This window comes from Oratosquilla oratoria, chromosome 21 (assembly GCF_046742065.1).
Source record: "Oratosquilla oratoria isolate Oo_2021 chromosome 21, ASM4674206v1, whole genome shotgun sequence".
Classification (NCBI taxonomy): Eukaryota; Metazoa; Arthropoda; class Malacostraca; order Stomatopoda; family Squillidae; genus Oratosquilla; species Oratosquilla oratoria.
In genome coordinates this window covers 31,748,559-31,775,423 of record NC_134797.1, presented here as the reverse complement: position 1 = coordinate 31,775,423, position 26,865 = coordinate 31,748,559, and the positions used below count along the sequence as shown (strand labels likewise).

Here is a 26,865-nt window from a genome sequence, read left to right as displayed (position 1 = left end):
TATATGCATATGTATATGTGTGTATAAATGCACATGTATATGTTCATCTGTATGTATATGTATATATGTACATATGTATGTATAAGTATATGCATATGTGTATGTATATATGTATGTATATGTATATGTATGTGTATATATGTATGTATATGTATATCTATATGCATATATATATGAACATGTACATGTATTTGTATATTATATATGTGAATATGTATATGTATATATGTGTATATATATATATATATATATATATATATATATATATATATACAATGTGTATTGCCATGAATATGCATATATGTATGTATATTGATTTGGATATGCATATTCATATGTATATATACAAGTACACGCACACGCACATATGCATATACATACACTTGTAAACATACGTGCACATATACTTGAACATGTACATATATACTTGTACATATATATATATATATATATATATATATATATATATATATATATTCATATACATATTCATATACATGCACACACATATATATACACGTATATATATATATATATATATATATATATATATATATACATATATATATATATTTACGTGTATATGCACACATATATACTCTGAGATTAACCATTATGTTTCAATTGTTACATAAGTTAACATCATGGTTCGATTAGTTTGTCTACAGCCTTAGCTAAACCACCATCGTTTGGCACAAAAATAAATTTCCACTCTGAGGTACTACACACACGCAAGATACACAAACACAGGAGTGGTGAGCTCGTCCCCCACCATGGATGACCTTGTCTGCTTACACAGTAACACTTTTCACGACTCTCACCGAATGCTCATCTTCTCGAATACTTTGAGCGTCCGTTTAGCCCCCTGCGGATGACCTGGCTTGCCGAGACCCAGGGACGCTTAGCCAGGACCATACGCGGATGACCTGACTCGTCAGCGAGCTTCTCGTCTTCTCAGGTTTATTGGTAAGAGTCCCTCCTTGTTGCGACCGGAACACAAGTGTGGATGCTGAGAAACGCTACGCGGCCTTCGCTCGGGGATGGCTGAAGCAGCGCGCTGGCACTGGGACGAGATATGACAACAACAACAACAACAACGCGCTCTTGGGGTCGAGTCGACATGTGGACACCCCGCTTTTCCGTCCCTCTTTTTTTTTTCTTTTTTTCTTCTTCTTTTACTTAAGGTTTGGACCAACACGCCACAATCCCGCACCATCGAAGAACAGGAGAAAGAGAGAGAGGAAAAAAAAATGTCTAGACACACAGAGACTTGGGTTGAAAGGGATGAAGGGGAAGGGAGGTGAGGGGGAGGAGCGAGGGTAGGGGAAAGACGGGCAGCAGTTATGATGCGTCCTTTGCCCCCTTTTTTCCGGGGCTTCCGCCACCCTCCCCCCGCGTCACAGGTCACAAGGACCTCAGCCTCCCCACAGACCACAGAGAAAGTTCGTTCAGTCTCTGACCCCGCACTTTTCCCGTTGTGGGGTTGAGACGAAGAGATCGAGAAGGAAGAACGAAGAAGCTTTCGTTAAGTTGGCTTGAAGTTCCTGCCCCCGTGCAGGAGCTGAAGGACACTGACTACCTACGTCTAATCACGGGAGGGGGCACTCCCTACGACCTCCCAGGACCTGCGAGTAATTCATTATGCTCAAGTGTTCTCCGGAGGGTGTCTTCGTCATCCTCCTTTCCGAAGAAGAAGGAGGTGGGTCTCCCCTGAGGCACGTCTACGAAGACTCGTCGCTGCTGGAGTCATCGTTAGCCTTCTGGGTATTCTGCTGCTGCTTCTGTTTCTCGGCCTCCTCCTTCGCCTTCTGATCAGAGGTCTTCATCGTGGCTGCGATGTAGTCACTGGGGCCCCGAGGGTTCGTGAACTCCACCTCGACCTTATACTCCTGCCTCGCCAGATACCTGACGTACTTTTCCGGCGGGTCCTCGTTGGTCACGCTGACGGAGCGCATGACGCAGTGGCTGACAGTAGTCGCTGGCATGGTGAACTCGACGTAGCAGTACCTGTCCAGTGTCTCGGGCATCTGGTCGTACGCTGTCAGGTTCATGCGGCAGTTGAACTGATGGGTCGTGTAGGCGCCCTGGCCCTCCTTCGGGAGCCGGGACATCCTCCAGACGATGGCACGGTGGTGGTGCTCGTACTTGGCTTGCCCTGAGGTGACCTCCATTAAGGCTGGCTCAGCCGTGCTCTCCACCGCGCCTTTGAATCGTTCTACGCCTTTTACCTTCCCAGTCCTGTAGAAATAGAGAGATGAGTGAGGAGGAATAAGGGCTGGAAAAAGGAAAGTTAACGTCGTGATCTTTATTGTCTTCAGATAAGTTGACTTTTCCCTGACGGATTTGTAATTTAAGTCATGCGTGGTACTTTCCGTCCTTTGTGAAACAGGCCTTTCCTCCCGATTTTTTTCTATGAACAGGTCCTTTTTCAGCGCTCACTACATGGTTACTAAGTTTATTCCATTCGTTGACCACCCTATTAGTAAACCAATTCTTGCCTATTTCCTTCTTAAATCTAAATTTGTCCAGTTTAAATCCATACTGTGAGTCCTGCACTGTTGTTTTAATACGATGTTCAAAATATTGGTCTGTAACTTAACGGAAAAGACTTCCTATACTTTTTTTTTAAAGGAATAGGTACGTCATGAAAATTATTGTCGACATGAGTTTTCATTTAACTGGCGTTCCATTAAGATACAGCTGTTTGTTTATATAATAGAGCATTTGCTGATTATGACAACTGAGCCCTTCTTTACATCATAATGCTACTTAGGGATAAACCATTTCAGAAAACAAACGACTTGCCTCAGCCCACTCTGAAGTATTTCTGGATGTCAAAAAAACATATAAATAAATAAATAAAAATAAAAGACCCTGGATATGACTCGTGTTGATTCAAACAAACTGCCTAATTCAAATCAAAATGCATTGTTTGATAAGTCACGTTAAACTGAATTCGGAAAAACAAACTCACGTAAATTATGAACTGCCTGTATGTTGTTTCCAGCAAATTCACGGAGATCAAGAACAAGTGCTTCATTTTAATTACAGTAAGTGAAATGATGAGCACATATTTTGGCTCGTATTATATAAGTGGTTCCACAGCTCGAATATGTAAAGGTTCACTCCTAGATTGCCTTTTGCCAGATCCAACGTAAAAAAAAAAAAAAAAAAAAAAAAAAAAAAAAAAAAAAAAAAAAAAAATGATAATAATAATAATAATAATAATAATAATAATAATAATAATAATAATAATAATAATAATAATTATAATAAAAGTGTTGGGGGGGGCCAGAAGAGTTATATCAAGAGGGTGCTTTATTGAAGTGGAGTTAGTGTGGGAGTGTAAGCAAAATAGAATGAGAAGATCGGAGTGATGTGGGACCCAGACTTGGAGGGAGTGCCAATTTGGAAAATATTGACTCTTACCTTCTGTGTGCTGATTTGACCGAACCATACCGGAAATGCTTCTCCACACGGAACATGTAAATCCAACATTCTGGAACCGGGAACCGGACTGCCACGTCCTCACACGGAACCTGAACAAAGGAACGTTACTGTGATTCCAGGTCGTCTCTCTTTAACTCTCTCTCTTTCCCTCTCTCTCTCTCTCTCTCTCTCTCTCTCTCTCTCTCTCTCTCTCTCTCTCTCTCTCTCTCTCTCTCTCTCTCTCTCTCTCTCTCTCTCTCTCTCTCTCTCTCTCTCTCTCTCTCTCTCTCTCTCTCTCTCTCTCTCTCTCTCTCTTTATCTCTCTCTCTCCCTCTGTCTCTCTCTCTCTCTCTCCCCAATGAAAAGATGAATTGGTCTACAGAATTAATATCAGAGAAATTATTAGAGTAATGATTAAACTTGATTAGTTGAGTAGTTCGTAGGAAGCTACTAAGTTTCTGATAATGTGTGAATATTTCTGAACAATCACTACAAGTTACTTATGAAGTACCTGCTTACTTAACATGTATACATAGATTTCTGTGTGTGTGTGTGTGTGTTTGTGTGTGTGTGTGTGTGTGTCTGTGTGTGTGTGTGTGTGAGGGGTTGTGACTTTGCTCATTCGAGTGCGTATGTACACACATCAAGTTTACATGCATACATGCGTATGTGTACATACATCTGCGTGTACACACGGTGACCTCACCTGCCCCAGTTTCCTGCCACTGAATCCAGGCACCAGAATCTCACTGGAAATGTCGACTCGCCTCCCGTCGATCATGATCTGGGTTTTGATCTGAAGGGGCAACTCACGGTTCTTGGGTGGTCGGACACGGAAGCGCATTAGTTCGATGTAACAGGCGTCAGGAGGCTTGAATCTGCAAGGAAGATCACCCAAAACAAGGTCAGACGTTTTCAACATATATATGTATATCTATTGATGTTGTGTATCAAAAGTTGATCACGGTGAAACGTTCTATCGACTGGATGTAGCAATTTAAAAGATTTTTGTGGTTATGAGCAGGGAAGAGAGAAGGGTGTGAGAGGGAAATGGTTGTGTATGGATGATATTTTCGGTGGTATTCTTAAAAAAATTCTTTCCCTTCCAAGGATTTACATAAGGTTTATATAAAGAAATATTTATACAAGGAAAGATTTTTTTGAAGCATACCACCGTAAGATTCTTATTGTAGTATTCTTAAAAAAATCCTTCCTTGCCAAGGATTTATATAAGATTTATATGAGGAAAGATTTATGAAAGGAAATATTTTTTTTAAGAATACCACCGTTTGACGCAGCCCGAAGGAATTTCTTCTCGTCCTCTCTACTTTCCACATGAGGGGACGAGGGGGGGGAGGGTCATCGTGTAAACGAAGCGGCCCTGCTGTAGGTGTGCTGTGCCTTGCTGCATTGCTTCTGACCCAGACAGTGGGCAGGAGACAGGGATGACCTTTCATCAACGAGAAGCTAAGATGAGAGGGAATTGATGGGTGGTGGATGGAAGTGGAAGATTGGACTTGGTACGTGCCTGGGCTGGCTACCTCCCTCATAAAGGGAAAGAAGCCGTTGATTTATACATACATACATATATATATATATATATATATATACACTGTATATATATGTATATATATATATATATATATATATATATATATATATATATATATATATATATATACATATATATACACATTGTACATACATATACACATATATGTACTCGTGTATATATATACCACAGGGAAAAGAAAAATTCTTGGAGTCCGAGCGCTTTCGTGATATTTTCACATTCTATTGTAATCCCTGAAGATGTGAAAATATCACGAAAGCGCTCCTCGGATTCCAAGAATTTTTCTTTTCTCTGTGGTATTCAGCATATCGGTGTAGTCACGTGTGATTTGTGATACTTGTGCATATATATAGATAGATAAGTACTGTAGATAGTGTGGTTATGGTAAAGTGTAATCATATCAAGACAAGCGAAGGGGATTCCAACTTCACTGTGGAACCTACTTGATGTGTTTGCTGTTCTCGAACTCCTCGTTGTTGACGCAGCAGTGGAATTCGACTGCCTCCAGTCGAATCCACTCTTCCGTGATGACGGGGATGATGTCGTGTCGGCCGACGACTTCTTTACCTTGTTTCCTCATGTCGTTGATGCCCAAATCAACGTCCGGCATGCCTTCAGTGAAAAATAGAAATGAAATATATAAGTATACGTACCAAGAACATAAGAAAAGTAAGAAAAAAAAGTAATGCACACACTTTATTCATATTCGTGAATTCCATTCATCGCTTCTCTCAACTTTGTCACATTCTGTCTCTACGACAGTAGTCATTCAAATATAAATAAGTAAACTAACATACAAATAAATTAAATAAAACAAATAAATAGATAAATGAATGAATAAATAAATAAACAAATAAATAAATAAGTAAATAAATAAATAGAATATTCTTACCAGAAAGGAAGCCAAGGAAGAAGATTCGGACACGAGCGATCATCTTGTGAACGACACTCTTGTTGTCTTGCTCGACGTAGAGCTCGTCAACGGCCGTCAACTGGACTTCTTCCGTCTTGTAGTTGAGCGCCCTGTCCCTGTGAACCGTCAACTTGAAGAGCTGCTCCTCGATCAACGAAGCAAATAACTGAAGGACGAGAAAAAGGAGACAAAGAACGAGATTAATCGATTTGAAATAAGAACATAACATAAGAACATAAGAATAAAGGAGACTGCAAGAGACCATAAGGCCTACACTAGGCAGCTCCGTATCCATCACCACCTGTCATCCCCATCCATAAAGTTGTCTAATCGTTTCTTAAAACAACTGATATAAGGGATCTCCCCAACTCTGAGGTAATGATGTAGCCATACCTATGCACATTCAGGTACACACAAATTATGTGTTAAAGTTGAACTTAGAAAGTACGTACAAAGGGATCAATATACAAATATCGATATACACATATCGATATACTCATATCCAGACGCTGCTCCATATTGCAAAAACGTAAGTAATTGGGATGTTTATTCATGTTCCTTGGCGAGTTTAATAATCTCGCGTTACACACACACACACACACACACACACACACACACACACACACACACACACACACACACACACACACACACACACACACACACACACACACACACAAATGACATACACTAACACACACACACACACACACACACACACACACACACACACACACACACACACACACACACACGCACGCACGCACACACACACACACACACACACACACACACACACACACACACACACACACACACACACACACACACACACATGCACACACACACACACACACGCACGCACAGAGACGTCACAATAGATGGCAGTGTTAAGTGAAGTACCACAAGGGTCAGTACTAGCACCTGTGGAATTCTTGGTCAATGTAAATGACATGATTGGTACAACAAGCTACACTGACATGTTTGCAAACAATGCAAAAAAGAAAAAATCACGAGAACAATAAAAGATGAGGGGATGGCACGATGTATGGTGTAGAAAGTTACAGGAAGATGTAACGAGAAGAACGAATGACGAGAGTGAGTATGAATTTGCTTCGAGTTCGAGACTGACCTTGATATCCTCATGCGTTTTCGTTCCAAGCTTGAGGAGTTGCGAGATCTGGGGGGCGTGTTCGACAGGCATGCCCAGCTTCCGAACATCGCTAGCGAACTCCTTAACGCCCTCGTAGTCACCCGCGATGGCATACTGTGCGAACTTCGAGATCTTGGTCGTGATGCGCTCCGCCTTGGTGATCTGTCCCGGACGAACTCCCGGACGCTCCTTGTAGAAGATGTACTGGACTTTGACCGTGAAGATCTTGCCGAACTGATCGAACTGCTGAGCGCCTGGTAGTGGAGAGAACGGGGCGAGGATAAATCGACTTGGTTGACTGTTAGCGCGCAAAAGCATCTTGATCATGGCAACTTCTTAACCACGGTGATAATGTTATTGAGTTTAAGGCCGAACGGGAGGCCTGAAACTGAGGCCTGTGAGGACCCCAACCTGTGGTCTTGCTTGGTTGAGACCACACTCTTCCCCTAGACAGTAAGTGTCAGATTTATCTAGATTAATATTTTCTGCAATTAGTGACTTGCACCCTTAATCTAGCTGTCGCTGGGTTACAATAACGAAGCACACAAACAGGAAACCCTTTGTTCCATAACGAGATTGTATTAAAAAGGATTATGAAAAGGACAAAAAAAAAAAAAAAAAAAGTCTAAGAGACATTCCCGACGCATTGGAGGCGTTAAAGAAGACGCGCCAGGGGTCACTCACCGATGTCAGACACGGAGTAACAGGCTTGGAGAGGAAGCTCCTGGAAGGGATCCTTGTCATCCTTGTTGTTGTAGAGCTGAAGGACCCCGTTGTCGGTCAGCTTCACGATCACCTTCTTCCAGAACCTATGATAGACATTTATCGATGATCAGAAGAGTCCTCCACAGGTTTTTGAGAATGGGGGAGGGGGGGGGAGTGTCCTTCACGGAGGACGTGAGGATAGTGAAGGTCACAGAGAAGGACTTCCAAATCAGGAGGTTTCTCCTGGGAGAGTCTAAGAAAGTGTTAGCCGGGGGAGGGGACATAAGAAAGGCCGTGGAGGAATTCAAAGAGGGCCTTCTGGAGAGAGAGAGAGAGGAGGTTGTTCGCAGGGGGTCAAGGAAGATCCTCTGCAGAAGCTCCGAGGAATCCTCTTGTAAGGCTTAAGGGAGGTCCCCTGATGAGGCCAGGAGAGAGAGAGAGAGTTTGAGAGTTATTCAGCATTGTTGGAAGCTTCCTTAAACCCCGTCCACATGAGCATCTCACTGTGTCTGCAGACACAAGCGAGAAATTTGTTCGGTGACAGACTTGCTGCCCATGTCTGCCGAAGACAAACCAGCCAAACGTAAATGTTTGCGTGAAGATAAAGGCGGTGAGTCCATTACCGAGAATAATATTCTTGCTTGTGTCTGCTTGTGGCTACCCCCCGTGTAAGGGGGAATAAGCCTTTGGTATATGTATGTATGTGTCTGCAGATACTATGCGATGATACTCTTGTGGACGGGGCTTTGGGGTGATGAAGTGACAGAGGTATTTGCGAATCTGTGTGGCACAAAGAACGTTGTGTCTTTTATTTGTGTTATTATCGAAAGAGAATTATCATTTAATCAGTCAGTCAGCCAGTGTGTCCCTTCCGGTTGCATGTCATAATGTTATGCGATAGATTAAAAAGCGACTGAGATGTATAGAAATTGTTCCTCGTTGTTAGTACATGGTCTCTGTTATCAAAGCTAGCTGTTTATGTATATTTACAAAATCATATATTTCTTATTTATTCATTTATGTATATGTGTTGGGCTGTGTATATTTTTCCATGTTTGTCTTTCAAGATGGCTTGCTGCCTATCAGACTGGTTGTCTTTTCTTTTTGTCTTTCTATATGTACGTTTGTCTGTCTGCCGAGTTGTCCTTTTCCTATCTATCTGTCCGTTTGTTCGTTATCCCATCTCCCTGCCTGTCTACTCATCTATCTATCTATCTGTGCGTCTTCCTGCCCGTCTGTCTTTCTGTCTATGTGTCTGTCTGCTCATGCACCTGTTTGCGTGTGTTCGTTTGTGTGTATGCGCACACAGACCTTACGGTGCTTCTTTGACAAGGCCATCACCCTCTCAATCGTCTTGCACTTATTCGTTACGTCTCAAATGCCTCCTTCAATCCAGTGACGTCTTTTACAGTCTTAGGTTGGACCCAAGCGATTAGATTTAGTCAACTGGAGGGAGAAACCCGGAATAATCCATCTGTATTACGGAACTCGGAACAAAGGCGTCAAACCATCAAAATTTGGAATATCATCTTTATCCTGGGTCTTCAGCCACGATGAAATCAATAAAATATTATCGTCACCGTGTTGTAAATAACCTGTTAAGCTTCTGACTTGTTTTATCGTTTCGAGTAAGATTTTGCTTTTCTCACAAGATGCATTTTCTCACGTGTGTTTTGTTTGGAAGCCAGTGCTTATTCAGAAAAAAAGTAAAATAGAAACAAACACTGTACAGGAGAACTTTTTTCGGTCGGATTTTTAAGCGCAAGAAGTTGAAAACGCATGGAACGTTTTGTATACGACATGACGTCATTTGCGCCATGCAGAGGTGTCATCTTTGCCACGTATCTCAAAACCAGGCCTCTGATGTGTCATACGTCTATGAACATAAGAACACAAGAATGAAGGAGATTGCAGGTCCTTGTCCATGAAATGATGAGAATGATATATTTGAAAATACTTTTTATTTATTTTATTTGATACTTATGTTTTTAGCGCAATTTTCTCTCCTCATGGATTCCGTAAAATATCCGGTTTTACAAGTGATCTCTTAGTTATCTTATCACACTCTTATCACATTCATAGGTGATTTTTAATGAATTTAAACTGAAATGTGATTTATGGGTTTGATTTCCAACCTGCCTCCCTTCCCCTCCCCCTGTATTTGTTATCCTATCTCTGATTTATTCTCCGACTATTTATCATGTGCCGTTGTAGATGGTCACTGTTCATTCCTCATGCAGGCTCTCCACGAAGTCTCGTTCTCTCTCTAATCCTCTGGTTGCTCTCCATATTCAACATACTTGACTGCATTCTTAGCCCTGTACAGTATATTCTTACGCTAACGAAACATCTCCATCTTTCCTCACGTCATTCTCCAAGTATCTGTTTTTAGATATACAACAGCAATCTCAAAAGGGACCACACAATACTAGAATCTCCGAAAGATGTCGTTCCCTCTCTATGCAAACATATTTTGGAGAACTCAGTGAGTAGATTAAATTTTTCTTTCCTTCCAATGAATCTGGGACTCTCTCCCATCGTTTTTTTATTTTTATTTTTTTATTTCTACGATCTAGACTTACGAAAAAAGAGTTTCAAAGCACTTTCTTATACCGACACTTGTCTGGGAATGAGCAGAAAGTTCCTCCTCTTCTTCTGGAAGTGATAGTCTTTGTGGCTTTCATAATTGTGTGTCCTTTTAAAACCCTGTTAATTGGGTTTGTTTTATGTAGAAAAAATGAACACAGAATATTCTTGTTTCCCGTGGTGACTAGAGTTTGCTAAACAAAGATATCCAGCGGGAAAAGCTCTTTGCAAGAGGTGATGTGTGTTCATTTTACCTTGCAAAGATTCAATCCTAAACAAAGATTTTTATCAATCACACGGTCAACATTACATCAATAATAAACGCAGAAAAAGTAAAATTATGAAAAAACACTAAAATGACTAAAAACTAGAAATTGTAAGCTCCATATTCGGTAGTTTTAAAGAAGAAAGATCTTTGCAAGGATAAATCAAGCAATAGCTTATGTCAAAAGCTAAGCATAGTATTGTCAAGCCTAATAAAATTGCGATCTCGTTATCATTTTAAGGTTGTACGTACATAACTCTTACAGCTATTTTGCGTTCGCATATTATCACTTTTAGAAACTTAGAATGTGCGCCAGTAATAGGATTGGTTTTGGTACCAGCCTTGGTAAAAGTATTAATTGTGTTACTATCATAGCATGATTGCTGTTAATGTCATTATTACTCTCATTGTCATCCTCAACACAGATAGTATTATCACCTTATCGTGGTCGTTAGATTAATTGTAACATTACCGTTGCGTCATCATATTTGGTACTATAATGATAACCGTCATCATCATCATCATCATCATCATCATCATCATCATCATCATCATCATCATCATCATCATCATCATCATCATCATCATCATCATCATCGTAATCATCATCACCATCATCATCGTAATCATCATCACCATCACCATCATCGTAATCATCATCATCATCATCATCATCATCATCGTAGTCATCATCATCGTAGTCATCATCATCATCATCATCATCATCATCATCATCATCGTAATCGTCGTCATCATCATCATCATCATCATCATCATCATCATCATCATCATCATCATCATCATCATCATCGTAGTCATCATCATCGTAGTCATTATCATCATCATCGTCATCATCATCATCGTAATCATCATCGTAATCATCATCATCACCATCATCATCATCGCAATCATCATCATCGTTGTCATCATCACTCATTATCATCATCATCATCATCATCATCTCCACCACCACTATCGCCATCGCCATCATCATCACCATCGCCATCATCACCATCACCACCATCGCCATCATCACCATCATCGTCATCATCATCATCATCATCATCATCATCATCATCATCATCATCATCATCATCGTCACCAACACCACCACCATTGTGTTCATCGATGTAGATATCATTATCATTGGGTCTGTCACAATCACCACCATCATTTTAGGATAATCTGCGCTACTGAGACCATTAAACAATGAAACCAGGTGGCTCACTGTAAGAATTATATTTATGCCAACGCCAAGTTATTTCATTCAGCTGAGAGGGGTGAGCCTGTCACAGAATTGAATCAAATCTGTACAAAGAAGAGAACTATAGTTTCATTGGATCTTTCTTAATCCAGAGTTATTACTTATTTCAGGATCAGTTTTTCATGACAGATTCTCAAACTTTTACCGATACAGATGAACAAATGTAATCATAATTCAATTCACCACTACCGGTTACCGCTACAGTTACTTCAGCCTACTTGCGTTACTAGTAATAGCATTACTTCAAGCTCTCGCTTTATGTAGTCCAGGGTAGCGAAATCATTACCTACTATACTGTGCTTACGGAGGCCCTCAGTAACATTTCCCATTTTCTCTTCCCCAGTCTTCTCAACACTTCCCCTTTTCTTTTCCCCAGTCTTCTCTCCCTCTCCTCTTCATCCTACTTTCTCTCCTCCTAGACTCTCCCTCCGAAGTCTCATTCCAATATCCCTCGTTTTGTTTCTTCTGGATTTCCACATTCAGATCCACTTCTCCCCTTTCTCCTCCCCCATCCCCAACGTTCCTCTCCAGTCTCCCTCTCCAAAAGCCCTCCCCCTCCCCCCCCCCCACCCTTCCCCTCTGGATTCTCTCCGTTCAGCCTTAGTAAGCACGACGCGCCGTCTCAGAACCTCGCTCAAGTCGACCGAGACGCTAAAGTCAAGCATCTACTCTTCGACAGTCATGACCAATCGATTACCTAGAGCCAAGAACACACTACCCGTACGTCCACAAAGTCCCATTACCGTCGCCATCACCGAAGAAATATGATGCAAGTTTAAGATTTAATGAGATCGGTGGCGTCCGTTGATGCCCTCGTTAAGTATGAACCTGGAAGTGTTTCTTAGTTAGGTTGGGCTTTCATACTCAGACGTGTCTGGAGGAACTAAGCATCGTGGTCAAGACTGTCGCTGGAACTAGCAGGGCGGCAAGAGCAGCCAGCGTGCTGGGTTAGCTAAGTCTATTCGTGAAGTCATAATCACAACACAATCACATCGTGATAGCAGCATAGCAACAAGCAGTTTCGATCCTTGATGGACTAAACTATCTAGTTGCGCGACTTGAAGGCCGCGATATCAGCGGACGGAGGGAGGAGGAGGAGGAGGAGGAGGGAAGGGATCTGGACATTGAGGAGGACGAGGAGATGGAAGAGGAAGAGGAGGGATAAGAGGGAAAGGGGAGGAGAATAGGGAAGGATAGAGACAGGTAGAGTGAAGCATGTCGAAGTCTTGGCAGTGTTCGAGGTATCGTGCAAGGCACTGGAAGTCTAGGCTTGTTGAACACACGTAATGAAAAGTGGAGCAGAGTAAACATTGTCTAATGATGTGAATAAGCATTATTTAATGATGAATATATCTATGCATATATATATTTGTATGTGTATAAATCATGCTTATAGACACACACACAAACACACACACACACACACACACACACACACACACACACACACACACACACACACACACGCATATACATATATATACATATATATATATATATGTGTGTGTGTGTGTGTGTGTGTGTGTGTGTGTGTGTGTGTTTGATTCACCATGGTCTTGGATCGTGTGTTGGACTCGTGATCGACAGCTATTTCCCTCCCGGAAGAGAGCTCAGAGCTCATATATGACCAATCTATGGGTACCCTGTGGTCTTACACGCACACATCCAACTCCCCGCCCACGAGAGTTGTAGTAACGACTCGCAGCACAGCGCAGCGATACTGAAATCACCTCAGCCCAGGGCGGGATTTGAACTCGGACCTCTGCAGCAGCAGTTGCGAACGCTACCACTGCACCGTGTATATGTGTGTGTGTGTGTATATGTATATATATATATATATATATATATATATATATATATATATATATATATATATATATATATATATATATTACATATGACTGTGAAGTGTTATGATGACGGATTTCATCATCAAAAATTTGTTAATGGACTTTGACGAGAGAGAGAGAGAGAAAAAAAGCGAAATTATAAGTTTGCCTCGACTTCGACTAGAACACCTTGACCTCCGGTTCTTATAAGCCGTATAGGGAGCGACCCTCAGAGCTCTACTTCTCAAAGACTACAAGATCTATGAGCTAGCTAGCTAGTTAGCTAGCTGGCAGTTAATAGCGGTCTTTGGCGGGGCGGGAGGAAGAGGAGGGTGTGCTGGGGGGGGAGGAACCGAGGGAGGAGGAGGGGAGGAAGTGCTGGGGGGGGAGGAGGAACCGAGGGAGGAGGAGGGGAGGAATGGGGACCAGAGGGAATAGGCGTAACCTGACCTATAGTGTAACCTGACCTGTTCGTGAGAAGCGGGCGCCCTTCTTTGACTTGGAACTGCCCCACGCTGGTAAAGTGAACAGTAACGAAGAATTGTTAGAAAGGAAAGAAATTTAGTCTTCAACCTTTTCGGTTTCTACTTTGTTCTTAGTCTGCCTGAGGATATATTTTCTCAACTTGCTACTGTTAGAGAGAAACATAGAATGACTCTAGACTTCAACCTTGTTCGGTTTTTTAGTTTTTCTACTTTGGTTGATTTTATATATTTTCTCTCCAGTTGCTACAGTTGGACATGTTATCTAAGGATGGGACAAATAAGTTATGAGGATGGAATGTCAAGATTTGGTTATGTTATAGACAAAACGAATACATTTAAATCGATCTCAAGTGACTACTTTTAGTATGTTTACGTCCAACTCTTAAGGGACCTTTGATATATTTTCAAAGCATCACTTGATGCAAACTCATCTATCATTGCAAGACAGAATTAATAAGGAAACAGCCAAGGTCGGTTCACACTGGGCAGATTACCGTCAACTGTTATGAAATTGAATAAATAGAAGAAAAAAATCTTTAATTACAGTACTCTATGAACATTTCAACAATGTTTTCAATATTCGTACTCCTTTGATTTATCTTAATTCATCATTCAACTTCACAGTATATGAAGCAAAGGGAAATTGGCACTTGGAGTTTTGAAAAATAGAATATGGTCACTGAAGTCGTTTCTACTCAAATGAACTCAAAAAAGTTGACGATAGTCTTTCAATGTGACGCGACCTTTGGAAGCAGTTCCTCGATTTTCTAAACTTGAAGGGACATTCTATCTTTCACATTATATTCCTCGTTGTAAAGAATATTATCATTTATAAGTAGATAGATAACGAAATAAAACAACAACGGGAAATATATCTAAACACACACACAAAGCCTGTAAACAAAAACAGTTAGCTATGGGATAAGGAATCAGACAACTGGTGTGAAGATTTGGAAACAAAGTAAGCTTCACTTCACAGTAGTCCATATAAACGATTAACGAATGATTTCTAACGACAGTCTGTCATCAGTGACGTCACATTTTGACCATCTAATGACCATTTTGTGTGAAGCATGACTATCAGTAGTACGTTCAACAAGCCCACAAGACGAGATAGTCATCAAACTACTGAAAGAGCCCCGTTCACTCGGTCCAATCAACCAAATGGGTATGACGTGACATCACTGATGACATCACACTGCTGTGAACTGCGAGGCCATGCTGGGAACTTGAGGAAAAGAAGGTGAACGTCCAAGGTCGTTAAGGGAAGGGAATTGGGGTTGTTAAGAACATACGGGGTAGTTCAAAGAGCGGAATCTCAACAATCTGGTGCATGCCGCCCGACTGGAGAGTTCACAGGGGCCAAAATGAGAACATGAGAATCGCGACTGAGGTAAGAAAGTAAAATAGATTAAGATATGGGTGTGTCCTTGAGAATGTGTTTCCATTTGAATGAGCATACACTGCATATAGTTTCGTTGAAACATATTGTATCTTTGTTTATGTGTATGTTTGTGTCTGTGTATTTATATACTGTATGTGTATATAATAATGAATGTCAGTATGTATGTATATATAAGCATATGTATGTATGTATCCATGTATGTGCGTGTATGTATGTATGTGTGCTTGTATGTATGTATGTATGTTTGTATGTATGAATGTGTGTATTATGCGTGTATGTATGAGTGCATGTATGTATGTACGCTCGCCCATATGTATATATGTATGTATGTATATATGTACGTATATATGTATGTATATATTCATATTTGTATATACGTACATATGTATATATACATAAATATGTATATATGTATGTATGTACAATGTGTATTTATGTATGTATGTATGTGTTATGTGGTTATGAACGTATATATATATATATATATATATATATATATATATATATATTTTTGTGTGTGTGTGTGTGTGTGTGTGTATGTGTGTGTGTGTGTGTGTGTGTGTGTATGTGTGTGTGTGTGTATGCATGTATGTATGTATCTACACACACACACACACACACACACACACACACACATATATATATATATATATATATATATATATGTATATATATATAGATATATATATGTAATATATATATATATATATATATATATATATATATATAATCAATTTATGTTTTAAGGTATGTATGTATGTATATATGTATGTATGTACGTATGTAAGTATATATGTATATTCGTATGTGTGTACATATGTACGTATGTAATTGTATATATATATTTTGGGTGTACATATGTATATACATTATATGTATGTTCTGTACATACCTAAGTAATGCGTATGTATTGTCCGTACCGATGTAAATATTTTATGAGTTAGAAGAAAATAAGAGATGGAAATGAAATTCATTGTATCTGAGATGAAGTCATACACTTGAACTTATTCCGAGCGTGGATTCTGATTCCGAAGAGCTCATGCAAAAGGGTGACGTCAGCGCACGTGACGTCATGCATGATTGCTTCATGCATGGCAAAACGTATGGAAAATTAAACGCTTCCATTAAGGATTTGGGGTGAAGTTTTCCAGGAGTCAAGGTTTACTCGACTCCAAGAGTACGTCGACGTTTTCACAAATTTGATTCTGGTCGTTACTGAGCTTTTGTATTCATCTGATAGATAAGCTGGTGATGGAAATATATGTTCTGCATCGTGAAATTTTACCTAGAATGAAATCTACGTTTGCTGTCACCGTATTGAAAGTGTTAATGGGATAAAGAAGGAAGAACCTCTTTCGCTTCCTCCTGACGAAGGAAGTCTTCTCGAACTCGAGGTCCTCTGAGACTCACCTCTGACCCGTGATCTTCTTCTTGTTTGGCTGGCGAAGGTGCATCTCCCAGGCATGCTCCCGGAACTCCGTCCTTGGGAAAGTCTCCAGAGGCTGAGATTGGTCCTCCTCGTAGAGAGGAGTCGGTGGAGTCTCCTGAGAGTCGGTCCTCTTCAGGTCAGGAGCTGGTGTCGTTCCAGGGAATGTTGGGACCGGTGGAGTGACTACAAGAAGAGGTTAGTTTTATGTACCCGTTTTTCGACAAAATTGTCGTTATTAACACGTTTCGTTTTTGGTACAGGGGTATGTACGAATACAAATGTGCGTATATTTTACGTACAAGCACATACCCACATAAGAGAAATAGAGAAGAAATTTTATGTACCCGTTTTTCGACAAAATTGTCGTTATTAACACGTTTCGTTTTTGATACAGGGGTATGTACGAATACAAATGTGCGTATATTTACGTACAAGCACATACCCACGTAAGAGAAATAGAGAAGAAATGGGACAGTTTTTTATTTCTTTAATATCCGAGGGAGGAAAAGATGAGTCAAGATGATAGGGTGGGAAAAATTAGGGTAAGGATTGTATTGAGAGAAGGTATTGGGCAGAGAGAAAAAAGAGGGGGAAAAGTATGGAAAATATGAAGAATACATTATGGTTGAAATTGGGGTAAGGATTGTATTGAGAGAAACTGTGGGACAGAGAGAAAAAAAAGGAAAATTTATGGGAAAGGTGGAGAATACAGTATGATTACAAGAAAACAAAACAAAATGAATATATTAGAATGAGAACAGAAGAGGAAAGATACTTTGAGGAAAGTTTAACTGGCAAGTGTAAAGCTAAGCCAAAGTAGTTTCTTAGACCTCTTAAGAGTTGATATAAACACATAGAAAAAACCACCAAGTTTAAAGTAAATAAAATGGTACATGAAATTGCAAAAACGTAAGCAGAAAAACAATGTATAATTACCAAGGAAAGTTATTTTGAGGAGGAAGAGGAGTAACTGGATATGGTGTTAAATTATGTAAAAGTGTGTGTGTGTGTGTGTGTGTGTGTGTGTGTGTGTGTGTGTGTGTGTGTGTGTGTGCGAAAAATACAAAGAATGCTTGATGTAAGAAAAACCCAGGGGCCTGATGACATCTCAAATTAGAAACTTAAAGAATATACAGAACCATTAGTAGGTAAGACTCACGAGGTGATTGTATATGCATGAGAAAAGGGGAAAGTGTCGAGAGATTGGGAAAAGGACAATTCACGAAGAAGGAAACAAGAAGGTCCTAGCAGGAAAGCTATGTGAGTATGTGTGTATGTGTGAGTGTGTGTGTGTGTATGTATGTGTACGTGTGATGTTCAGATCATGCATTTTTTCCACGTACAACGACAAATTTTCCCATCATCAATAATAAAAAATATATATAATTTTTCTTATAACATATTTGTATATATAAAAAGATGATAAAATCGAAAATGTCTCCATCATCAATAATAAAAAATATATCTAATTTTTCTTATATATAACATATTTGTATATATGAAAAGATGATGATAAAGTCGAAAATCACCCGCGACGAAGCCTCATAGTAGTTGCCGTGTTTACCTGCAGGTTCGACGCCAACCTCAACCGCTGGTGCCACTGTCTCTGCACTCTTGTCGAATGGGTTGAACCGCGGCGTCGTGTCTGAGAAGGCAGCGACCGCGGCCGGGACCGGAGGTGGCGCCAAAACAGGCACTGGGGACGTAGCACGAGGCGATACCCCTCCGGTGGAAGCATCCAGGTTTGCAGGTCTGGCAAAAAAGGTGATCGATTGTTTATGATAAGTAGAAGTCCCTTATACGGGGGTGTCTCAAAAGTCGCTATCTATTTTGAAAAATATAAAAAATTACGAAAAAAAACATAATATTACGCTTATGTTTAAACAAAATGGGTTTATTTCAAATTAGATACATGAAGAAATATTGCTTTCGATTTTGACTACAAGTTTCGACATGTATACACCATGAAGGATGTTAAACCCGGGGTTGGACTCCTTAGATTTATCCTGCATCTGATATCATAAGTCTTGAGTATCTTAGAACAGCGTTTCCCAACCAGGGGTGCTGAAATCAATTATAAGGGGTGCTGGGAAGTGATGCACACAAAAGTCACATTGATATATGTATCACTGATTATCTAGTAATGCATATTTGACTTTCTCCATACTATTTTATCTTTCTAGGGTGTTCTTAGTTCTTTTACAAACAATATTGTTAATTTGTTTCAGTTTTAAGGAATCAAGAAAATAAATCATCAAGCAGTACACTTCACTTTCTTTTATCCTTTTAATAACAAGATAGGGGTGCTGGACTGCTTAGACATGACAACAAGGGGTACTATGGTCGGAAAAGGTAAATACATGTGCGTGTCCACGTGCACTACCAGAGAATTTGAAGTCCTGTGATGTCGTAGATCGTTCTTATGTCTCACCGTAGTACGTTGCAGGATATCCACTGCATGGTATTCCGTACACTATGCTATTTTCGTTGGTGTGCTGATTTTGCTTGTTAATGAAGATTTGTATGCTATTTGGATGCCTGCTTTAAATAATGTTTTGGTCATGGCTTTTGCCTCCTTAGCGAATGGCACCACTAGATATATCATTGAAGCTTTGTCACTTTTTGGTCTTGCGCAAAATAAAGGACGCCTTAATTAACAAGCAAAAACAGCACACCAACGAAAATAGCATAGTGTACGGAATACCATGCAGTGGATGTCCTGCAACGTACTACGGTGAGACGTCGCGGGGGTTGACAAAGAGACTAAGAGAACATAAGAACGATCTACGACATCACAGGACTTCAAATTCTCTGGTAGTGCACGTGGACACGCACGGGCATTTACCAGAATGGGAAGAGGCACGCCCTATCTGGACCGGGCTAGAGAGAAAAATGAGAAAGCTGGTCGAGTCCGCATGCATGACACTGGGAAAGGTCAGCAACCAGAGAGAAGGATTCGTCAATCTCTCATTTGCAGTCGCCAGATTGGTTATGGAGGAGGGAGTATCGGGCCAATCAGAATGCGACAATTTGAGACGTCGAGCCGGATGAGCCGTAAGGAGAGTATATATACTGTACACACACGTTGTCTCTCACTCTGAAGAAGACTTGGAGTCGAAACGTCAGGAATACAGTGTTCATGCTCTAACCCGCGTTTCTCTACCACCTTTTCCACTCATCTGCCATACCTTCATAACAATATATATTTATTCCTCCTCACAGGAGGCTTTCCAGATGGAACTTACTTGATGACGACGGTCATGTGGCCATCGTCCGAGTCCTGGGACACCTGCTGCCTGGGGACACGGCTGGGGGTGGACTGGGGTGGCGGAGGCGGCTCGCTCAGGGAGAGGAAGGCGTCGAACTGAGCGTTGTCCCCAAAACCGAAGGAGGTGTCCTTGGCTCCTCCAGCAGCGGCCGCCGACGAAGCGTCGCCCCACGGAGAGGCCGCTGTATGGGAGAGGATGTCGGTGGGTTTCGTCAGCCTCGAGGAATGCGGTGAGAACGGAAACAGGGAAGGAAGGCGTCTGGGGAGAAGCTTCTTTGGCTTTTTTTTTTTTTTTTTTTTGGGGGGGGGGGGGAGGAGATGCGTTTAACTTCCCGGTTTCCGTGTCGGTTTGGGGGTCATCCAAGAGATTTCAGTCTAAACTACTTTTTTTTTTCCTAAGTGTCAGCTACCCTTGTAGCTCGGTGGTGTCGTCTACAGTCTTTTTTCTGGATAATTACGAGACGATTGTATCCAGCTGAGGAGCAAACTCCGGGCACGGGATGCAAAATCCCTGTTTTGTCCTAATTTAACCTTAATCCTCAGATGAATAAAATCGTTTTTGGAATTGGCCAGAATACAACCTACAAATGATATCACTGGGTCAACAGAGGAAAATCTCGCATGTCTTTGTCTCGGGTCCACGACAGACAATTTTATTCAGCTGAAGAAACGAAAAAAGGTCAACTTGGTCTGAACACGATCTTAGACCCTGCTCAAGGCCCGAAGACCCTTAAACAAGTCTTTAGTCAGCTGAATAAAGCCGTCTAAGAAATAAAAAAACAACAACAACAAATCCCCAAGTACAGTGTAGTATGGGAGAATTCAATTGTGTGTATGTGTACATGAGTTTGTAGGGAGTTCTGTGTCAAAACACACATAAAACCACACGAGAGCGATCAAGCCCAAACCAAAGACCAGATGTTATTCACCTGGGGAGTGCAACCTTCGCCCGGAATACGATCTTAGCTGATCGCGACTCCATCCAGGATCTGAATATAATCGTCTGGCATTTGATGCAACGGACTTTACACCGCGCCACGATGCTTGAGATCAGAAAGTAATCACAACGGTTTGAGTGAACGACAAATGAACACGAATTTCTTCGCGATATAACTATATATATATATGTGTATATATATATATATATATATATATATATATATATATATATACACACATATCTATCCGCACCATACATTGTGTTAAATTTACGAGTATAGAGATTGTTTCACCCACCCATTTAGAGATTAATTCTCACTAGGCAAAAAGAATAAGAACCTGTGATCACTTTTGACTTTTGATATTCTCCTGATTTGCTGTTTTCCTCAAATCTCTCCTTCACCAGCTCCATGACTCCACCTCTTTGTAACGATATTTCCTTAAGGACAAAAGTGTTAGCTACTGCCGAAAAAGTATTAATCTTTTCTATTCAGAGACCAGGAGGCAGCATTTGCAAAATGGAACAGAGTTCTTTGTTTACATTCTGATAAAAAAAAAAAAAAAAGGAAACGATAACTGATACTTGTTTACAGTTCCTCAGGAGTCTTAGGTAGGAACTGGTAGGGAACGAAAGCCAAAAGGTTAAAAAGTAAAAAAGGTTTTCGAAGCTGAGAGAGGCTCTCCAAGCGAAATAAGAAAATCTTGTTTTCAGGTCCTAAACCCCTAAAATCGCTGAAATTCATGTGTAAGCTGCCTAAAAGCCGAATGTAGTTACAAAATATAAACGATTTTTTAATAATTTTTTGTATCTAAAGTAATTTCTAGGTCCCAAAATCTTTATTAATAAAGGCTTTAAATATTTGGCCTACGTCTCCATCCTCTGCGTAAATGAAATGATGCTAAGCGAGTAATGTAATCTGAAAAAACACCTATTGTTTGGATGTTGTCAGATAGTTTAACCTATTTAGAAATAAATGGATGTTATACGTCTGAAGTGAGACAGACCTACATTCTCTTTCCCAAAATTATTCGTGAGGTTATCTATTTCTGAAAGTTCAGTAAAAATATTTTGACCCTGTGTGTGTATGTATGTGTATTGTGAGCATTATAATTTCGTTGGTGTCTAATTTCTGTTTCAAGTTAATTCGAGTCTATTAATTCTGTTTAATGAAATTCTATTTTTTACCAGATATTTGTCAGGTTGCATGATAGAAATTTGATTGTACTTCATGAGATGATGGACATAATAGAATTTTGTTGTAGCTAATGTCACACTATGTAGTTGATAAATGGGCATGGGCTAAAATACAGTCCGTTGATAGTAACCCTATTTCAGACCCAAGTCCTTCCTGTATTTGAATAAAATCTTTAGGTATCAGTGAGAAGAATACTTTATAAATTTTTCTATCATAGCAAAAGGGTGTCAGTTATTTGGCTGACTCTTTTTCTTCAAATTAATCTGTCAAATAATGTAGATCTAGGAACAGGTCAAGTTAAATCTGTACAAAGTTGTAATTATCTGTGGTTATTTAAGATTTTCAAGGCATTAAGAATTCATAGAACTTTCTGGAACAAATTTGTAATTATTCCTCACTCAAATCATTACACTATTCAGTGTGACTTCTGACAGACATTCCCTTACTCTCTTAGAGTCTTTATTGATATATATATATATCATATATATATATATATATATATATATATATGTATATATATATGTATATATATATATATATATATATATATATATATATATATATATGCATACACTGAATGGTTCCCAGTGAATAGATTAACATCTTTTCAACCACAATTCACTTTTAATTCCGTGCCATCGCACTCGAGACTGAGAAGCTCGGTGGAGGTACATATTGAAAATTGAAACGTTTCAATTTCCAATATGTACCTCTACCGAGCTTCTCAGCCTCGAGTGCGATGGCACGGAATTAAAAGTGAATTGTGGTTAAAAAGATGTACATATATACATATCTATATCTATCTATCTATATATATATATATATATATATATATATATATACATATATATAATGAAAGCGTCATCTAGGATTTTCATTTTCCAGTTTTATTCTGTTACCTCTTTCAGTTATTTGTGGATATCATGTTATCAATTACTTATGACTTGTTTGATGGATATTAGTCTTTTATTACGTCATGATCTTCAGTCGAACTATTTTATTAATCTTTGTACGGTTGGCCACATAAATGAAGCAACGCGAACGAGATATTAAAACTCGGCAAATTCGATCACATCAATCACATGAATAATTCAAGGTCATAAGGATTTGATTTTATTGTCATGATTTAACTGTCAACAAACAGTTCATAAGTCATAACGTGATTTAAAAGGTGCAGTCACCCAACGTTGATAATTGCATTAAAATATTTCGTCATTTCTGTAACCAACTGTACATTTGATTGTGATTAACTTTCTGTCGTCTTGTAACAGATGATTAGTGGTTAAGTGTGTCATTAATTACCATAGGTTTATGTCATATATATTACACTTTTCTAAATGCTATAATCAGGCTCAAACCGATGCATGTGATTTAGTGTATGTAGATTGTGTGAATGTGTGATTATGTGGTTATTTGTGCACACAGGGCTATAATCTGTTCACGAGAGTCTGATATGGAAGGTCCGCCCACTATTTGACTATAGCTATGTTGATCATGATGATTATTTAAATATATATGTTGATTATATTGATAATTATTTATAGAAGTATATTAACATAAGTGTTAATTCTTCAGTTATGCTGTAGTATTTGTGAGGAATTATCGAGAGCTGTGCATATTCCTGTTGGTTGAAATATTCTTTACCAATAAGGAATTAAGAGAGGGAGGCCTCCGGTCCAGACTGCCGTGAATGGAATATCGTCCAAGATGCATCACGTGAGCATTTCATTCCTACATCTACCAAGCTACATTCTCAAGGTTGTCTACAAACGATTCAACTACGAGGAATGGTGGGATAAGCTTTGGTTTGGATTGTCTACGTGAAAACGGGGGAATGTATACTTTATACTGACACTTTGCTGCTGGTTTGGCTGCTATTTTCAGGTCCCAAGAGAAACAGATAATTATCCATGTTAATCAACAGCACTTCATAAATCGAATGCCTATAACATAATCATATTGTATATAGAGCATAGAAGATAGATAGGAACTATGTTATTACCTCTGCCTGAAGAAGGTCCGAAAGGATCGAAGGCCTCGTCATCCTCGTTTCCTGCCCCCTCGAAGCGAGCCGTAAAGGCGTCGAACTCCTCCTCGGAGGCTAGTTTGACGCTGGACGCTGAGGTTGTGGAACGGGGAGAACGGGGAGCTACAGGAGGAGGAGCGGCCTTAGTGGGAGCCACTGGAGGCGCGAAGGGATTTACCATAGAAAGGCTTTCAGTTTCCGCGAAGATATCAAGCGTGGGTTCGTTGCTGGTCCCGAAAAGGCTCATCCCGACGTTAGGTGCGGGAGCCGACGTCCCGAAGAGCGCTGCCCCAGTCGAGTCTCCTCCCGATGGGGCTGGAGAGGGAGCGGGGGCTGGTATCGAATTCTCAGCCTCACCAAAGATGTTAAACCCGGTGGATGTAGCTGAAGTCGGGGCTTCTTCAGGTACGTCCCCGAAGAGGGAGGCGCCAGCGTTTGCTGGAGGGGCGAAATCTGAGGATCCAAACAAGGCATCTCCTGTGTTGATGGGGGGCACAGGAGGCGGCTTCGGTTTCTCAACAGTAGGTTCCTGTGAAACTGGTTCAAAAGCTGAGGGGACGTTTTCAGTTTCTGCGACACCAAATATGGCCATAGCATCAACAGCCTCTGTCTGTTCTTGCGTTGAAGGAGGTGCTTCAGGTTCTCCAAAAGCACTAATAGTTTCTGAGTCCCCAAAAACATTGAGTTTTTCAGGTTCTCCGAAAGCGCTGTCTGCCTCCGGTTCTCCAAAAGCCTCAATACTTTCAGGTTCCCCGAATACATTTGGTTTTTCAGGCTCTCCGAAAACACTATTTTGTTCAGTTTCTCCACCAAAAGCGTCCTTAGTCTCTATCCCTTCTAAGATGTTCATTGCCTCGGGTTCTCCAAAAACATTCGTTGGTTCCGCTTCTCCAAAGGCATTGGTCATGTCGGGTTCGGTCATGGCAAGCTCTTGGGTGAGTTCGGGAGGAGGCGGTGGGAAGTCTTCCGCTTCGGAAGGTTCTTCCTCGGGTTGTGCTGCGGGAGTTCCAGCCACCTCCACCGACGGTTCCTCTTCTTTAGTTTTGCTCGCTGGAGCGGGTTCGGGCGCTCCAAAGATTTCCATCGCATCTGTCTTGTCCTCACATGTTGACCCCGTTTCAACCTCGCCGATCTCCACATCAAGAACACTAATGTCTTGGCTTTCTTCCTGTGTTTCTTGTGCTGCTTCAATGACAGTCGGTTCACTGTCCGTCTTCTCGCTGATCTGTTCAGGTGACACAGATTCCTCAACCATTCCTACCTCGGCTTTTCCTTCCTCCGGAGCTGGAGGCTCACTGGTAGTAGTGGTCTGCTCAGTGGGCTCCCGCTCTTCGTCCTGTAGGAGCTCGGAGCTCGGGAGAGGCGCTTCGGGGGCTGGTGGAGTAATCTCAGCATTTGATGTCGACAGAATATCATTTTCATCTGGTTTAGCTTCGCTGTTTATAGTCGGAGCAGGAGGTGGAGGAGGCTCTCCCGACATGAGATCGTCGGAGAGGAGATCAAAGGTTTCTTTCTCCTTAGGTTTGTTGTACAAACTCAGGATGTCCATGGTGGTTTTGGGTTTTGTCTGAACGATTGCCGCGCCGAAGAGGTCAAATTCGACGGCGGTCTGATTGCTGGCGGAATTAACGACCGTCGCAGTTGAGTTTGTAGCTCCTGCTGTAGTCTGTGTTTCGTCAATCTCCTGATCGCTCAGTTCAATAGTTTGCCCGAAGATGGCACTGAAGGTATCGGGCTCCTTATCCATGGGCTCTGTGACCTGAATGTCTGGGGTTGGACTCGGTGTGTTAGGTGCGTTGCTTCCAGGTGAAGGACACGGCGTTCTCGTGGTATTGAGTTTGTCTCTTAACGTATCAGTTGTAGCTTCCATGGCCCCTATGACTGTTTGGAGAAGGTCTTTGGTCTCTTTGGAAGGTGGGGGAGGACGTGGTGGTGGGGGTTTTCCCGGCGCAACCGCATGAGCTTCCTGTGATGTTTCTATTCTGGGGGGAGAGTCAGCGAGAAGGTCCTGGACTGGCGCCGCCGCTGGAGGTGGCGGCCTCTGAGGTGGATCTGCATGGGTACTGAACAGATCAGCAGCTGGTTCTGGATGGTTAATTGCAGCAGTGCCAAAGATATCTACACTTGGAACACCGAAAGGATCTGGCATACTCGTCACCTCCCCGAAGGGATTCATATCGGCAGGATAAACAGAAGGATCTCCGAAGAGACCTGCGGCGGCTGCATTGGTGTCATCAATCTGGTCACTAAAGGGGTTGATTCCAGTATAGACGGTGGCCGAGAAGTCGAAGGCACCCCCGTTGAGAAAGGGGTTGGCCGCCGCGTCGGCCGATGGGTCCGCAGCTGGGACATCGTCGAAGAGAAAAGGATTTTTTACTCCTCCGTGATCCATTTTTGCTA

At 41.0% G+C, this 26,865-nt stretch overlaps 1 protein-coding gene across 5 annotated transcripts; it reads right to left on the bottom strand.

Annotated features, from left to right (window-relative positions):
• Positions 1-520: 520 nt before the first annotated feature.
• On the bottom strand, positions 521-26,857 carry stnB (stoned B). Of its 5 annotated transcripts, none has more exons than XM_076204637.1 (13): positions 24,442-26,857; positions 24,293-24,310; positions 20,282-20,486; positions 18,601-18,788; positions 17,018-17,219; positions 14,185-14,232; positions 7,753-7,877; positions 7,048-7,322; positions 5,895-6,081; positions 5,446-5,614; positions 4,136-4,307; positions 3,430-3,539; positions 521-2,238 (listed from the first exon to the last, which is right to left on the bottom strand). In XM_076204637.1, the coding sequence occupies exons 1-13, from the start codon at positions 26,855-26,857 to the stop codon at positions 1,722-1,724; spliced, it is 4,632 nt and encodes a 1,543-aa protein (XP_076060752.1). In that variant the 3' UTR covers positions 521-1,721. The 5 variants fall into 5 exon arrangements, with proteins under 5 accessions (XP_076060752.1, XP_076060753.1, XP_076060751.1 ...); XM_076204636.1 differs by having other exon boundaries at positions 522-2,238; positions 24,293-24,313; XM_076204638.1 differs by lacking the exon at positions 24,293-24,310.
• Between the last annotated feature and the right edge of the window lie 8 nt (positions 26,858-26,865).

Coding starts and splice junctions, on each gene's coding strand:
- stnB (XM_076204636.1), bottom strand. CDS start 26,857: ATGGATCACGGAGGAGTAAAAAATCCTTTTCTCTTCGACGATGTCCCA. Junction 20,487..24,292: donor AGCCAAACCAGCAGCAAAGT/GTCAGTATAAAG, acceptor TCTCCCATACAG/CGGCCTCTCCGTGGGGCGAC. Junction 17,220..18,600: donor GGTTGGCGTCGAACCTGCAG/GTAAACACGGCA, acceptor CTCTTCTTGTAG/TCACTCCACCGGTCCCAACA.